Below are 15,997 nucleotides of genomic sequence, written 5' to 3' on the forward strand. Positions count from 1 at the left end.
GGGGCAAGCGCCCAGGTACGCTTCCTGCCGGTCTAATTCATCCTATTGACATCCCAGCCCAAGTATTATTTCGAGTTGGGCTCGACCGTCACCGCCCCTTTTCAACCTCGATATCAGACAGCAAGTGAGTCGCTGTTACGACTGACTGTTCCACGCGATGCGCTGTTATCCGCGCCCTCCCCAGTGAACTGCGTTACGGATGCCACAGACTTTCTTCTGTGTGACATCATCTTGCACCATGGTGCTCCGCGACAGCTACTTACCGAGCAAAGCTGGTACTTTTTGTCCCGCGTCAACGAGAACATCATTCGCTCATGCTGTACCCGCCACAAGCTCACAACCGCTAACCACCCGAAAACGAATGGACTCGCACAGCGCATGAACCACACCATCACCGATAGGCTGTCAATGTATGTTGCCGCCGACCATCGCACTGTCAAGAGGCAGTGAAGGGGCTACAAATATCGTTTGGCCGACGAGGACGTCGACGAAGAATCCAGGGGCACGCAAAAGCCTTGCATCCGTCGCAGCTGCTTGCGGCTGTTGACCTTTTGCATATAATACTAATTTGTAAATAGGAACTACTCTCGTAACAATATTTGACACACGCCCGATGTGTAATAGGCTAACTGCACTCAGAGATGTCATCATTTTGAGTCTCGTAGCTGTAATTCATGCTACGCGAAAGAAAAAAAAACGTTAATTTTTCACCACTGTAAGCCGTGTATTTTAGTGCTTAGCTAAATACGCAGTTCTGGCGGTCATTGGCGCCCGATGCTTTTGCGCCAGCAATCACCAACACCGAGACAAAAACTGGCACATCGCACCTCCAATCTTCGTTCCGTTTGTGGCGAACAGCTCCACCTGGCCCAAGAACTGGTGGACAAATCCGAGCACCAGCTCGCCCATGTTTCTGTTAAGCGCCCTCTCGATGGAGCCTTCGGCGAGCCAGTGCAGAAAGTCGAAAATCAAGCTGGGTCCGTCGAGCTGACGTGCCTGGAATGTCACTGGAGCAGCCGAGAAGTCTAGTTCAGCGAGCTTTAGGTTGTTCGGAGATGGCCTGATAGTGACAGGGTGGTTGAGTGAAAAGAGAGGCACATTCCATGCGTGAAAAGAGACAGCAAGTAGTAAATGTCCGTATTGTGTATTGACGAAAATCAAAGGATAAAGATAAACGTTTTGTTCACATGTCATTCGCCAGCGGGCATGCTGTGCTCGATGCTGCATTAAACGCAGCTCTAACACGCGTCTTACCTTGCCCAACCATGACGGGCTTGTAGAAAGTGAAATCAGCGAACAGGGAATTTCTGCACATTTGATTCGCACGTTATTACGAACTATTCGAGCTTGTGATTGTAGGCGAGCTATGGGGCTTATGCGCCCTGAAGTGCTTTCTTTCGCACTTCAAGCTGTAGCGAGACACCATTTCGCCATTTCTGCCTAGATGACGCTTCATCGCCTACAACATTGCCAGCATCGGGCGTATGTGGAGTGAAGGCCCACTATTGTCGCATTTAAAGAGTTCGGTACTTCAAATTGTTCGGAAAATGATGATTCTGAGCTGGATTGGGAAAACTTCCACAGCCTCCATTTGATTTGTGTTATTACTCAGCTCATGGTCTTTTCAATTAAGAAATTCCTTGCGATATCTATTTCACAGGAAAAAAATGCGCCATTCGATTTTGAATACCTCACCAGATTATGAATCAAGACGTTACTGCGTACTAATGAGGCACAATATGCATAAGCTTCATCATAAACGTTCCGCACTTGTTGACATGTAATGACTGCGACCGATTATTCCACAAGTTGCCTTTCTGTAATAACAGAAATCTAGCGCGAAATATACAGCAGACGCGCGACATCGCTCCAGACCACAGTGTATGGGTAAACATACTTACTCCTCGACGTAGATTAACAACTCGATCCTGGGAATATAGACTTCCACCGCTACGCGGGCGTCTATAGGAATAGAGTTGACGGTTCCTTCATACGTGACACCGAGCGGGCCCCCCTCGATTTGTAAGAGGGCTGTTACACCACTGTCGGTAGCATTGATGAAGTTGCGGTCGTCGCGCTTGAGGTTCCGCAGGCCCCACAGCTTTCCTTGTGAGAGCCGCACACGGAAGTCAAAGACCTTCGTAAACGTGCGACGGATATCTTGCAGAGGAAATGCCTCGAAGGATGGCAGTGACAGCACCTTCGCTAGCCCGATGTCGAAGAGTGCGTCGCCGTACTCGCATGGGCGGTCTGAGAAGAAAAATAAAGCAACGAAATTAGAAGATTAGTAAGTTAGGCATTTATGTTGCGCCTATGTTAGCTATGTATCTACAAAGCTTCACAGGCACAGGTGCGTTATATTACCCAGGTTCTGTCGAGCACGAAATCTATCAGGTAATTATGAGTGCCATCTTATAACTGTGCTCCCGGCTCACTAGCCATCGAACTCGTCTCGCGTCGTTCAGAATAGTAGTTAACTCAGCAAATTGGTTCATGGGCTGAGGTGACTTTGAACAACTGAACTGAAAACGTGGGAGGAGGGGAGAAAGAGAATGCCGTCGCTGAGTAGAAACAGAGCTATCTTCGTATAGTTCGGCAGTGTACTTGTCTGTTGTCATATTCACTGCTCCAACTTCAGCTATTTAAGCTTTTATTCCCTTTACCCCTTTCCCCAGCACAGGGTAGCCAGCCGGTACTTACACTGGCTAACCTCCCTGTCCATCCACCCATTTATCGCCTCCTCCTTTAAGCTCGCCTTCCCCATAACTAGCTACATTAGAAATTGGCTGCGGTCCTACGGCAACATCACTTCATTCACATCGCTGCTTTTAAGGGATACTTTCCCCACTATCGTTGTCCGCGAGTAGAAAAAGAACAGTCATCCCCAGCATTGGCTTCAGCGTCCCCGTCTTCTTTAGGAGCTGCCTCGTTGGCGCCACTCGGTGCTACCGCGTGAACGCGCTCGTGCCACTGCTCCCGCACTCGTCGTAGTCGTCAATAATTAATTAAGTAATAAAAACACGAAGACGCAACCAATAATTGAGAAATACTTTAAAGAACTATCGGGATTTGCCCAGTGATAAACAACGGGGCCGCACGTTTCAGCTTCGCTAGTTAACCATCTGTACGCACTGCTGGGGCTGACAGTTTCTTTTTCTAGTTTCGCACAATAACAGACGCTATCGTGCACCTTTCCAACAATGGTGGCTGAAAAACAGAAAACTTGCTTAGCTAACTGTGCAGGGAGACCCTAAGGTTACTTTCTCTTCGTACGCAACAATGTTCTTTGAAATGATGTGCCAGGAACCACGATGAGTGATATTCCCATTAGTATTATACTCTGGGAGCCTGTTACGCGGGCAAAACTATGTAAGGCAAGCAAGCAGAAGTACTTTATTATAAATTGGAGACGTTCGCCTGGAAAAATCGGCGCGCATAAAGCGCCACGCATGATGGTGCTCGAGAGCGTATGGGTGAGATTGAAAACGACATTGTAAATCTAATCCGAAAGAGTGACAACATGAGAAGTACGCCTACAAGCTAGTAGGCTTTCTCAGTGCCATTACTGAATTGAAGAGCACACCTCGTTTACTTATGTGGAATTAGAAGGCGTGTTATGGATAATCCGTATATAATAGGCTTCAAGCCTATTTATCAATTGCAGCATTTAGAATAAATAGATTATGCAACTTTTTGACAGCAGTATTGGTGTGTTTTGGAACCATGTGGCACTTAACCCACTCCTGGGAGAACAAAAAAAGTGTTATAGTTTCGCAAACATGCCTGGACCGTTACGGCTGAAGTGCACGCAGAAATAAATGTGTGCGGACAAATAACGTCATTTGCATTAAATTACGCACTCGAGTGCTCAAATATTTTTAAGAAAGTGCTTAAATGCGAAGTCATGAGGTGTCTTGCGCGAAGCGTACGTCATACAAAGCTCATCTTTGTTTAAAATTGTAGGCATATTAGGGGTGTAATGCTTGGTGAAAAATTAATGGCTTTCAGAAAATATTGGTTGTGCTACTAATTACAGAAAACTTTTTTTTAACGTAGAGAAATTCGAATAGTTGGTGTTAGGTCATCTAATACACCTAATGCAACTAGACATGACACAGCAGACAACGCTCCAGCCATTGAGGACACAGCCGCGTGATCCATCGCATATGTATGGTGTGCCTTGTCCTGTTTGGCTGTACACAGTTGTACTTCAATTGAAAACCCAGCTAGATGGTGCGGGTTCATCTTGTTCTTGCAAAGCTCACGAAAAAATAAGCATAAAGAAAACAAAGACTCGCCTTGTTAGCCCATGTAAATAGTGACTGCCGCGATGCTCACCCGTGAATATTTTACTGAGGTGCTATCATGTGCTGCTTTTCTGGTGCTAATGTTGTAGCACGCAGTTATATATGAATGTTTTTTAATAATAAATATGATAGCTTAGAGTTAGCGCATGTCTTGTGCTTTTCTTCTCTTTGTACTAATTTCCGGGAAGCACTGCATGAACACGTCGTTAATACTCAGTCGAACTTAGGGTGGTACAAGGTACACGTTTTTTTCTCGCTCTTTCCAAGGGTTATACGTGGAGCGTAGGGTGTTCCCCATTGTGTTGGGAGAACCGAACATGTGGCTCCGGTTTCGAATTGAGTTTGAGTGGGCATGTCATGTCTGATGGCCGTGCACATATTGTTGTGTGCTGGTTACTGCGCCGTCATACAAGTTTTATACGCAAAGTTCTTTTTATATTTTGTGTCCTCAGAAAACAAACTGTTGTAGTGATTCAAAATTTTTATCAAGGCGGGTATGATAAGTAATACGTGAGAAAGATTAAAATTGTGTTTCGTGCCCTACAGGACGAGAACCTCTCCCAGCGATCTTGAATTACCCATTTATTGTGTTAACTGACTGAAATTTGCGCCTGCTCACTTCATAACTTCATCACCACACATCATTTGTTTCTTCCTTCGCATGAGCTTACCTTGATTTGGCACCCATTCTGTAATTTTAATTGTTCACCTGTTATCTGCCCTACGCACTGCATTGCATGCCTAGCTACATTTCTTTACCTTAATGTGAACTAGAATATCAGCTGTCACCATTTGCTCCCTAAGCTACACCGCTCGCTTCCTGTATCCTAATGTTTCACCGAAAATTTTGCTTCCATCGCTCTTTGCATAACCCTTAAGTTGTTTCCGCGCTTCTTTCTTAACCTCCAAATTTCTGCCCCATATGTTGCCACCGCTAGAATGCAACAATGGTACACTTCTCGCTGACAGTTGTAAGCTTGAAGTCAGGATTTGCTAATGCCTGCCGAATGTGCCCGAACCCATATTTATTCCACTGTAAGTTTCCTTCTCATGATCAGGGTCCCCTGTGAGTAATCGACTTAGATAACATACTCCCCCACAGACTCTAGAGGCTGACGGCGAACACAAATTCCTGTTCTCTTGCCAGGCTATTGCAATATTTTTTTTGTACTTTCCATAAATATACTTAACCCTGCACTTACACTTTTTTTGGTTAAGGTGCTTAATTACTCATTGCACTTCACTGCCAGTATTGCTGAACAGAACAATGTTACCTGCCAATCTAAGGTTGTTGAGATCTTCGCCGTTGATCCTCAATCCTAAGCCTTCCAAGTCTAATAGCGTTAATACTTATTCTAAACATGCAGTGAATAGCATTGGAGAGATTGTGTCATCTTGCCTGACGCCTTCCTCCATAGTCAATTTTCTATTTTTCTTGTGGATGGCCAACGTAACTGTCGAATTTTTATGGATATTTCCTAAGATATTCACTTATGCCTCCTGTACACCTTATTACGCAATTCCTTCATGACTGCTGGTTTCTCTACTGAATCAAATGCCTTTTATATTCTATGAAAATTTAAGAAAACCTATAATTCTGTCCGTAAGACAAAACCTCGCTGGAAAATAGCCTTAGTAACCGCAAAGCTCATTAGGTTAGCTTCTTCTCTGTTTTAAACAGTCCCTAAAGATGCGAAATAGTTGAACCGTTGGAAGACAATTGTGAACTACGCGTGGAAAAAAAGTACAAAAGGGCTATACCCAGCCTATTTAGACCAACAGGACATCACTGTTCGAAGGGGAGAAATAAATATTAGCAATATTATAAGCTATAATATAAAAGATTACTGCGCTGTCGCGACGTCACGACAGCCCCATACGATTGAAAGAGACTAGCAAACAAGGCAATGAGGTGCTAGAATGTTTAATTATGCTGAAGTAGAGAAAAAAATACAGCATCACACTAACCAGCCAGCTGCACAGCTACGACATGAACAATTTCAATGAAAGTAACGTTAAATGTGACGCTAGAGGTGCAGAAACTGTGTTGGACAAACAACATTGCGAAAATGGTAGTTATGAACCATGGAATTACCAGAGTAAACATACTTTATGTCGTGCAAAAAAAAAAAGTCGCTGGCACCAAAAATTGCTCCCAAAGATCTCCAGTAAAGCAACTCAAACAGCTTTTTGTTCGAAAATGATACATCGCCATTTCGACTCCTACGTTACGTCACAGAAAATTTCGTCAGTACTCATATTCTTGCGCGCTTTCTTTCCAAAAGGTTGTTGTGCCGATGGCTGACCACATTTTCCTGGCGAACATAATCACGCTCACGTACAGGTTTACCGCATATCCTGTTTTTAACATACTCACAGGGGAAGCAATTCGGCGCTATCCAATCTAGTGCTCCTGTACAGGGAAACGTGACATGCATGGTGTTCAAAATTAAGATTGATGTTTTTCATAAAATTAGGCACTGGGAGGCACGCGAAGACCACCTGTGCAAATAACTTCGGTGGCCAGGGCGGCACGAAGCGAGATGATAACTATTGCTGTCAGCAGCCCAATTACCTAAAAGTGAGTAATTACCTTTTGGTGGCTGCAGTAAGTGGGTATGTTTGTATAGAAAAGTTAGATGCAGTCGTGTTTTCACACAATATTAGTTGGAAAAATTTTTCTAGCGTGTCGTTGCTCAGAGATATGCGAGTCGAAATTTTAATTATAGTTCGCATGATTACGCACACAAGAGAGTTAGGATATGCGCATAGCTCCTCCCTGATGTGACATGGCTATTGCAGGTGGCGTTTAGGCAGTTGTCAAGATGATAACTGTCCCCCTTACCCGCCGCGGTTGCTCAGTGGCTATGGTGTTAGGCTGCTGAGCACGAGGTCGCGGGATCGAATCCCGGCCACGGCGGCCGCATTTCGATGGGGGCGAAATGCGAAAACACCCGTGTGCTTAGATTTAGGTGCACGTTAAAGAACCCCAGGTGGTCGAAATTTCCGGAGTCCTCCACTATGGCGTGCCTCATAATCAGAGAGTGGTTTTGGCACGTAAAACCCCAGAATTTAATTTAATGTTTGTCCCCTTGACCTCTCAGCTAGGGAAATAAATATTGAACAACCCGAAACCGTTGTCGTAGCACGCGATCGTGCAGCCTGTAACGCTGGCGGCAGCTGCTTTGCCCAGATAATGGCGCGAGCGGACAAGCCGGAGTGCATTGAGCGTGCGTAATGGTGACTAGACGAGCGGGCATCGTCCGCGTCTGGGCTGAGCGAATAAAGTGTCTGCTATTTTCCATTTACTGTAAGTTTTATGGAGATCCAGAGCAACAACTGAACGGCACACGGTGCTCTCACATATTGATTTCACCAGCCGAGAGTGAAAGGGGGACAGTTATCATCTTTGCCTATGCCTACGCACCGTTGTCCGACTAAACGTCGCACGCAAAAGCAGCGTTAGCAGTTTTGCACACGGCGCAAAACTGCTAAAGATGCTTTGCGCCAAACCTCCCTCGCTTCCATGCGTAATCATGCGAACGATAATTAAAATTTGTAGTCAGATATGTCGGAGTAGACAAGCTACAAGAATTCTTCCAACTGAAACGGTGCAGAAACATGACTGCATCTAACGTGTGAGTACAAACATACCCACTTACTGCAGTCAATAAAAAAGTTACTTATTCAACTTTAGTTCATTCGGCTGCTGAGAGAGATAATTATCGTTTCAGTTTGCGTCCCCCTGGCCATATAAATTATTTGCACAGGTTGTTTTCGCGTGCCTCCTAGTGCCTAATTTTAAGAAAACCATAAAGCTTAACTTTGAGCACCCGCCACAGTCGGCTAACATCGCCAGTTTATAGAAGCTATTGAAACGGCGTGGAACTTTGGGCTAATATTCACTGTTTTAAATATACGGCTTTATTTTAACAGTTATGAAAGATGCCACTGCGGACGGCTTCTTTTGCGAGCTTCTCTTCTATGCTCGGTGGCTCAATTCGCGTGACCAGAAGATTAGTGAGAAAAGAAAATAAAGGTGCCTCACACGCCAGAATTTTTTATGTTCGATGACTGATGGTGATGGTGATCGTTATCAAGTTAGCCGGCTTCCGTTCCATGAGAGCCTAATCAATAGTCTTGGCTCACCGTACTAGATCCCATATCTACCAAGCCCGATGCCTCAGGTTTGATGAAATATGGAACGGAAATGTTTAGTGAATCTCAAGTGAACAAAAGCGGACATTGAGCGTTTTCCTTCCCATTAGTTCTCGTACCATCATCGTCTCAAAGTCGACTCACCCACCCCAGATCAAGCCGAAATTGCGAAGTATACGTTTTGCTGAAATTACATATGAAAAAATGGTAGCCTTGAATTAGTATCAGTTACTATCTCCTCCCTTACGGTTGTAGGCATGCAGCGCAGAAATGGGGCCCGATAACGTAAAAGTACTCGAATTTGTTATTCGAATCTCCTGACGCAAACTTACCTAACCATCGACGCAATCATCGGGCGGTAACTAACAGCGTTGTTTGAGAAGTCCAATGAAACGTGCCCCTCTTTCATAGAAGATCACTATATTTGCTTTCAAAGCAAATAGCATTGCCTACATGGAGCCGATGTCCTTATCGATTTGACTGACAAGAGGCTCGGAGCACGCCTAAGTGGGGAGAGATTAGATGGGGCCCGAGTCAGAACAGTGAGAGTAGATATCCGGCTGAAGAGGGTGGTGCCGGCGACCGCGATTGATTCGCTTTTCCTTACATAGCTTGAGGTGAATGGCAGAAAATCGCGGCGGCGTGCAACGGGAGGCTAAAAATGATGCCAGAACGTATCCTCAGCAAAGAATAGTCGGCAAAATGATGTTGCATACCCGCCTAAAGGGTTCGATAACGTTATAGTGCCATGGAAAAATGTTTGTACTACAAAAATAAATCCGTGTTCCGCGGCTGCTCCCAGTAACAAGTGCCAGAGCAATCGATGGGTAGCCATGTTCCATTTCTATTGGAATGGGGCAGCCTCCGAGTATTAAGTAAAAAATTATGTTTTATTCGGCATATTATTGCGTCTTTAAAGCGTACACCCCACTTTGACGCTACGAGTTTTTGCGGTATTCTGACGTGGCGTGAGAGACAGCCGAAGTGGGCGCCGCCCGAAAAAGTTCGACGAATGGCAGAGTATTGGGGCGAAAAAGGCAGCGAGAGGAAAATAATTAGTTTTGTTTCGTTCGGTACAATCATGCATATTCAGTGGGCCCACATCCTATCAGATGGGGCGTTTTCGCGGTTTTTGGGCCGTCGCGCGAGAGACAGGCGAAGTTGGGGTGGCCCGAAAATTGTTTGACGAATCATGGAGGGCTGATTGCAGAATCGGAATAGAAAAGTTTCGAATAACTTTATGTTATAGCCCCCATGTTCTTATAGCGTTGTTGGTGGCTAAATGCCATGAATGTCACTAGACGTTGCATAAGAAGAAACAGTCAATACATCTGGTCAAGAGGGCGAGAGATAGAAGTGAAACGGAAAACATGAGCAGCGAGCACACACGCGTACCGATCACTAGCTCACAGAGTGAAAAGGTATTTGGGATAAAAGAAACAAATAAGAGGCAACACATAGGATGCCACTTCATCCGGAGATTCTTCCAAAGGACAAAAATAAGTTTTACCATTTAGAAGTTTCAGCCAATAATTTTCATCAAGCTGGAGGACACAGCGGAGTGAAATACTAATTCTATCGGCGATAGCAGCAGCTACTCGCTTGCTGCGCTGCTAGGGGTGATGATCGGTTCAGTGCGTCACCAGGGGATCGCCCTAACCTGTTACGAAAACTGAAATTTGGACTGGCTAGTATAAATCTACTGTGACAACACAGGCAACAAGCAAGAACACAAGAAATTGCCGTTCTCCGTCCTCTTTAGTTTGCTTGCCGCCTCAGAAAGCACTCTTATACGAGAATACTGTTACCATGCGATGGAAACAGGAAGCTGCTATACTGGCCAGTGGCGCACAATCAAATTACGTGTATAGCATCGGTAAGCCGCTTACAATGTTTCTAGAAGCTTCCGAATCGCTTCTATATTTAGAGTTTGTTATATCTGCAATAATCCGATGCTTGCGTCTTCTCCTCTAAGCCGTACTTTGTTACAATGTGCTGCAATGCAGTTTTGGAGCACAGCTCTTAAGAGCCCTTTCCTGTGGCGAGCGTCGGCGTCGGTGGCGTAACCGAGTGAACTAGCACAGCGAAACATGACAGAGTGAACGCGGAGCGGGAGATGAAAGATGCGAGGCGAGAACGGCGGAGGCCAATGGGAGTGACCCCCTCAGTGACGTGCGCGCGGGGAACTGGTGTAATGCGGACGCGCCTGACCGCTCGATGCGTACTCGTATTTGGTATAAGCCGGATCGCTCGTTTTGTACTATCGTCTGCTCGCGTCAGATCTCGCCCATGCTTGTTCGGTTCGCTTGGTTTCGTCTGGTTTGTTTCGATTGTCATAGTTTGCGATTATTTTGTAATCTGATTGTACGTGCGACACAAATTGTGCATTACATTATGGAAGCCACGTGGCAGCAGCGATTACACTGAAGCCTTCGACGAGTGATGTATAAAAGCCGACCCGCTTGACGGACACGCCCGATTTTCGATGATTGCCGACTCTGCTACAAGTCTATCCCGAATTCTTTGCCTGAATGTATCGCGAAATGAAAACAACTATAGAGTGGCGTTCAAGTTTTCGTTTAGGGAGCATTGTAATCGTCGGTGATCTTTTATTTGTTTTTTTTTATATAGTGCGGTGTAGGCCCAAAAGCGAAAGCGGGGTTAGGAAACAGGTCGTTTAGGGCTCCTGATAATTTTCGGCTACCTGTAATATTTCCTAAAAATTTGCGAGTGCTTTTCCATCTCCCGCCAATCGACATGCAATACTCCAGCTTGGGCACGTGAACGCCGTCGGCACTGGAACACCGTGGTAGGTGAATTTCTATGTACAGTACCACCCACCCGTGCTTTTTATGGCCACCTATCAGCAAAGCACAGTGAAGAAACTTTCGAAAAAAAAATATTGTAATCTTGACGTCAGGCTTGTCTGAAATGTGTCAATCCATCCAGTCATGTTCTCATAAGATCTCAAATGTAGTGCAAGATAATGCATAAGTCGCATATACATGCATGATGTCTTTGGCACATCAACAATATGCACCAGTATCGCTCTCTAGCCAGGTGGGCGTTTTACGAAAATGTGGCGGTAATATCAGAAGTATTTGCGGCAAATACATCGCTCCTGTTCGAGCCCGATGGTGCCTGTAGTGCGGTTATACTGTCACTTTAGTGACGTATAATATTATACTAAGCTATCTACTTCAGCATTTTTTGTTCTCTAGGAGGCAATTATTCGGACAGCAGAAACACCTGCAGTACGCTTTAGTATTCCCCTTTTATTCGGCGAATGCACTGTTCAAAAGCAGGTGTCAAGGACTCTGACTTTGCGTACGTTATATTCACGAAGAGCAGCGCTGGAGCTATGTTTATTGTTCCCGCAAGAGCGTGAGGGCTGCCTATTTCTCTGAGCTTTCACTCGTTGAAAGTGCAAAGTAAAGCAATCGATGCTATTTCGCATTATTGTAAAGTTTCGAAACAATGTTGTTTATTTTTCGTTTGTCTGTTTAGACACGTGTGCCTATACAGCAGGAAGTCCGGTTCAAATATCGGTAAGGACAACATGGCGCCAGGTGACTTTACATATCGCTATAGCACAGTCGAGTTGCGACATAAGTGAAGCTTCATTTCTTCGTGATACTATTACTATTACTTTGTTATATTAGTACTGCTATAGACTGTTGGAAACTGGCGGAAGAGAGTCATCATCTAGTAATGCCAGCAATCACGGTGGCGGACGCAGCCTCCCTCCTCCTAGCAGATGACTAAGATCCCCTGGGTCCCAGTGACTATATCGGCTAGCTGGATGACACAGACCTGGTCTGGCTGGTCTGAGCTGAGCAGCAGGTAATCTCACTGCTGTCGGTTTTCAATTTTGCGGGCCTCGAAAGGAGCTGCCTTAGAGCATGCTCATAGAATATGTGGCAGATCCGCCCTACACTTACACAATATACATTGATCATTGCATTGCCCTGAATGTAACCTGCGGCGTCCTTTCGCAGATGCGTCCTTTCGTGAAATTATGAACCACGATCTTTGAGGCGCTTACAGTAGTTGTAGCTTTGGTTGAAGGCCAACGCTAGTGCTATTGCTGATTCCTCCGTGACTTCGGGGTTGTCCATTTTCATGGTTCCGCACTCGAGTGGTTCTCCCTCCGCGTCTACCGCTACGACGGTGGAGTACCATTGGGTGACGTCTCTGTGTGGCACACATTTCTCTGCGACAGCCACAAAACGGTAAATACTGTACTGCAGTGTCATGCCGCAGAATTTCTCTTTACCTTTGGTGCAGCCGCTTGCAATAAGCAATTGCTGAAAAATCGATACATTCTTGGATTTTACGTCCCGAATTCCAACTACCGAATAATGAAGAATTTGGGCGCAGTCAATGCATTTCGCAAGAGGAATACGCCCATTGGTCGCATCACATGCAATTCTCTGCCGGAAAGGTAGACCTGCCCAACACCGTACCAAAGAGCACTTGTCAATATTTTACATAATTTGCTGCTGCAAGATGGACCTGAGAACGTGGTCACATCCGGAAAATCATATATGACTTTCCCGTGGTATGTTAATCAGTCAAAGCTTACGGCAGATCCTCAGTCACCCCGTTTATTTCAGTGCCTTTCTGCTTGAGCTGAGAATGCTGGCTTAGTCATATAAACGCTCCCAGTGTGGGTTGAGAAGTGACTGTTTGTTCTTTGTGTATTTCGCTTTTTTTTGGGGGGGGGATCTGCATTTGACCTTGAAATTTCGTTCGCAAACTCCCAATTTTACGTGGAAACTGCTTTGCGGCCAGGGGCTTGCCTCTACAGCCAGGTGTTAGCGGTTACACAACTGCTGCTGTTGGTTTTTACCGCTTAAGCACACTCGGCTCCATGCAGCGTCGCTTAGCTGCTTGGACTCTGCGTCTTCGAAACCGACTTTTCGGCCTCCTTAACATGGTTATTATCAATATGGCATTTTAGTTTTAACTAGGCGTAGGTAATGCCCTCGGAATGAACATGCCACGTGAATACGAACACCATCGCTCCTATATTATTTATGGTTTTTTGGATATTTGTTTGCAGCATTCGCCATGATTGCGTGGAAGCTTCACAGAAAGGGTAACCTCTTAGGAAACGCAACCTCCGAACCTGGTTACACCTTTAGGGATCTTGTCTGCTGCAAAAGAAACGGTATCCGAAACCGTTAACTTCGCAGCTAATTATGCCCTGAATCTGCTACTATCAGGTCATATCTGTATCAGGCTGCGCAGCTTTATATCTTGACGGCAGATTATATTTAGTTTTACAAATTGTCCATTGAAACCTCATGTCCAGAGTTACTAAAACTGCGCACTCCTTTTCTTCAGAATGTCCTCGTCTCCGATACAACTTATATCGCGTACTTCATTCCGATTGATGAGCGTACTGTGTGCGTCGGTGCGGCTGCCATAGAAATAGACCAAACCAACAATCCCCGAGAAAGACTGGACGCGCACAGCAGTACTGTGTCTCCTGCCAGATTCGAAATGAGAATAAAAAATAAAGAATGCAAAATTGGGATCCGACTCACCGCTTGCTAAAACAGCGCAGGTCATGGTGAACAGGAGGATGTGAAGTGGGGGGAAACACGCTTTCATTGTTTGGCGAATAAACTTCTGCGTGCTTCGTATTGTCGGCGCCCCGGGTTGCTGCGTACTAATGTAGTCTGAATCGTGGCTTGGACAATGCCGATAATAGGCCGCGATGGATTGCTTCTCAGCTACTTCGTTGAATACCTGCCTGTACGCCTACTGACCGGAGCCACCACCAGTGGGCACTTTTAAGCTCTCGCCATGCACTATCATGACACGAGAAAACGTCCTCCTGATGCGGAACTTTCGACCACCGAAAGCACGGATTGCGTGTTGTGGTGAAAGAGCAAGGTTTCCGGGGTCACCGGCTAACGCTAGGCACGTGTCTAAGTGATAAGGAGGTTTACGCTCCGCAAGCAAGTGGGCGGACCACACAAGCGTTATCAGAAACCGCGGGAATTGGAGACGCCTTGCGGCCTCGCCCACAAGGTCCATTATCTTCCCGTAAGAAGGGGCACATCCCCATATAACAAAAAGGGGTATGAAAGGAGGCGGTAAAGCTGCGGTATTATTAAATAACTTTTTCTACTTGGTGGAAAAAGGAAACACGTGACGAGTGCCTTGCTCAGCACATCTTGCTTCAACGTGTATTACGATTATCTTTATTCCCCCAACGCCCGTCATCATAACTAAAGCAATTATGCAAAAGGTAGACGATTATTTTTTTATAAATATTTGGATTGTCAGTGAAAAAGAAACTCTATTGATATGCACTTACGCGTACTGACCCGTGTTTCTTTAAAACTCGGTGCATAACATTAAAACTTCTCGCTGGGCGACTTGGTGCACACTTGACATAAAAATTGTAACAGCGCAAACACATGCAACCACAAATTACCAAGGACGCATGTGTGTCGTCCTTGGTACTTTTTGGTTGCATGTGTTTGCGCTGTTACAATTTTTATGTCGGTGCATAATAATTGGGACTCCTCGTATAAATCGCTTTATTGCAGCTTTATTCGCATTTGCATCGCATGTAAGACGCAGTCTGCTTTCACAGTTCCTGATGTCTAGCAGGGTTCTTCCCAGCACCAAGAGTTATTACAATTAATACAGCACGGATGTTTAACAGTTTATAGCATATTTGGCATATTTTGTGAAGCGCTCCGTTACTAAGTCCTCCGACTAAATGTAAAACATAGTTCGCGTGCCTGTCGCTTCCACTACTGCAACCACTTTCATTTTTTATTTCATCGTTTATTATTTCTTTCATGTTATAAAACAATACAAGGATGTCTCTTGCAACGAGTAATTGACTAGTACTGACAGAGTTTAACTGAGGAGTCCTTTCGTCATCGGGCAAGTACTTGAATGCCCTGGGAGATTCTCTAATCGTGTCCAGCATTTACCTCAGTTGCTCGATCATTAAGGCTCTGTTCGCCATAATGTTGATGCATTAGAGATTTTCGTGCACTAATCTATCACATTAAAGCATATTCAGCACCAGCAAAGAAGCACACAAGCGCAACGACACCACAATGCGGCCCGAATAGCGCATTGTGTTGCCCTTCGCTGGCGCTAAATATGATTTCCAAGTCACTTTATCAACACGCCCAACAAATGGCAATGCTGAAATCTACCACTTTAGCTTGACTCATTTGCCTTAGTGTCCCTTCCTACAAATTCCTAGAAAGGCCTTTTGCTCATTGCTTTTTAGCTTGTCCTGTGCCCTTTCCTCACGCTGCTTATTCAGCAATATTTTAGGGCCACTAGAATCAAACTACAGTGGTGTCTGTAGGAAAACGAAACGCAGTAGTCAGTAGTAGAGCGTACTCAAACGCTGGGTCAGGCAGGCAAACCACTGCAAACCACTGTTCGCAAACAAATTCGCACTGCACAATGAGCCACTCCATTCTGCCCGCATTGGTCAGTGGCGCCGAAACTCGGAAGAAAACAGGTATGTTCGGAAGGGCGCTAGG

The 15,997-nt window shown here is 45.3% G+C and overlaps 2 protein-coding genes across 6 annotated transcripts in view; one reads left to right on the plus strand and one right to left on the minus strand.

Moving 5' to 3' along the window:
* Window positions 1–14,284, minus strand: part of LOC139054792 (uncharacterized) — a 29,079-nt gene extending 14,795 nt beyond the window's left edge. The window contains exons 1-3 of the mRNA XM_070532410.1: window positions 14,018–14,284; window positions 1,902–2,250; window positions 828–1,060 (exon numbers count right to left, since the gene is read on the minus strand). Coding sequence (XP_070388511.1) covers window positions 828–1,060; window positions 1,902–2,250; window positions 14,018–14,084 — 649 coding nt within the window. The 5' untranslated portion in view covers window positions 14,085–14,284. The remainder of the gene's footprint in view (window positions 1–827; window positions 1,061–1,901; window positions 2,251–14,017) is intronic.
* Window positions 1–15,997, plus strand: part of LOC139054793 (uncharacterized) — a 134,260-nt gene that overhangs the window by 54,257 nt on the left and 64,006 nt on the right. The window lies entirely within an intron of this gene.

This window comes from Dermacentor albipictus, chromosome 1 (genome assembly GCF_038994185.2).
Source record: "Dermacentor albipictus isolate Rhodes 1998 colony chromosome 1, USDA_Dalb.pri_finalv2, whole genome shotgun sequence".
NCBI lineage: Eukaryota > Metazoa > Arthropoda > Arachnida > Ixodida > Ixodidae > Dermacentor > Dermacentor albipictus.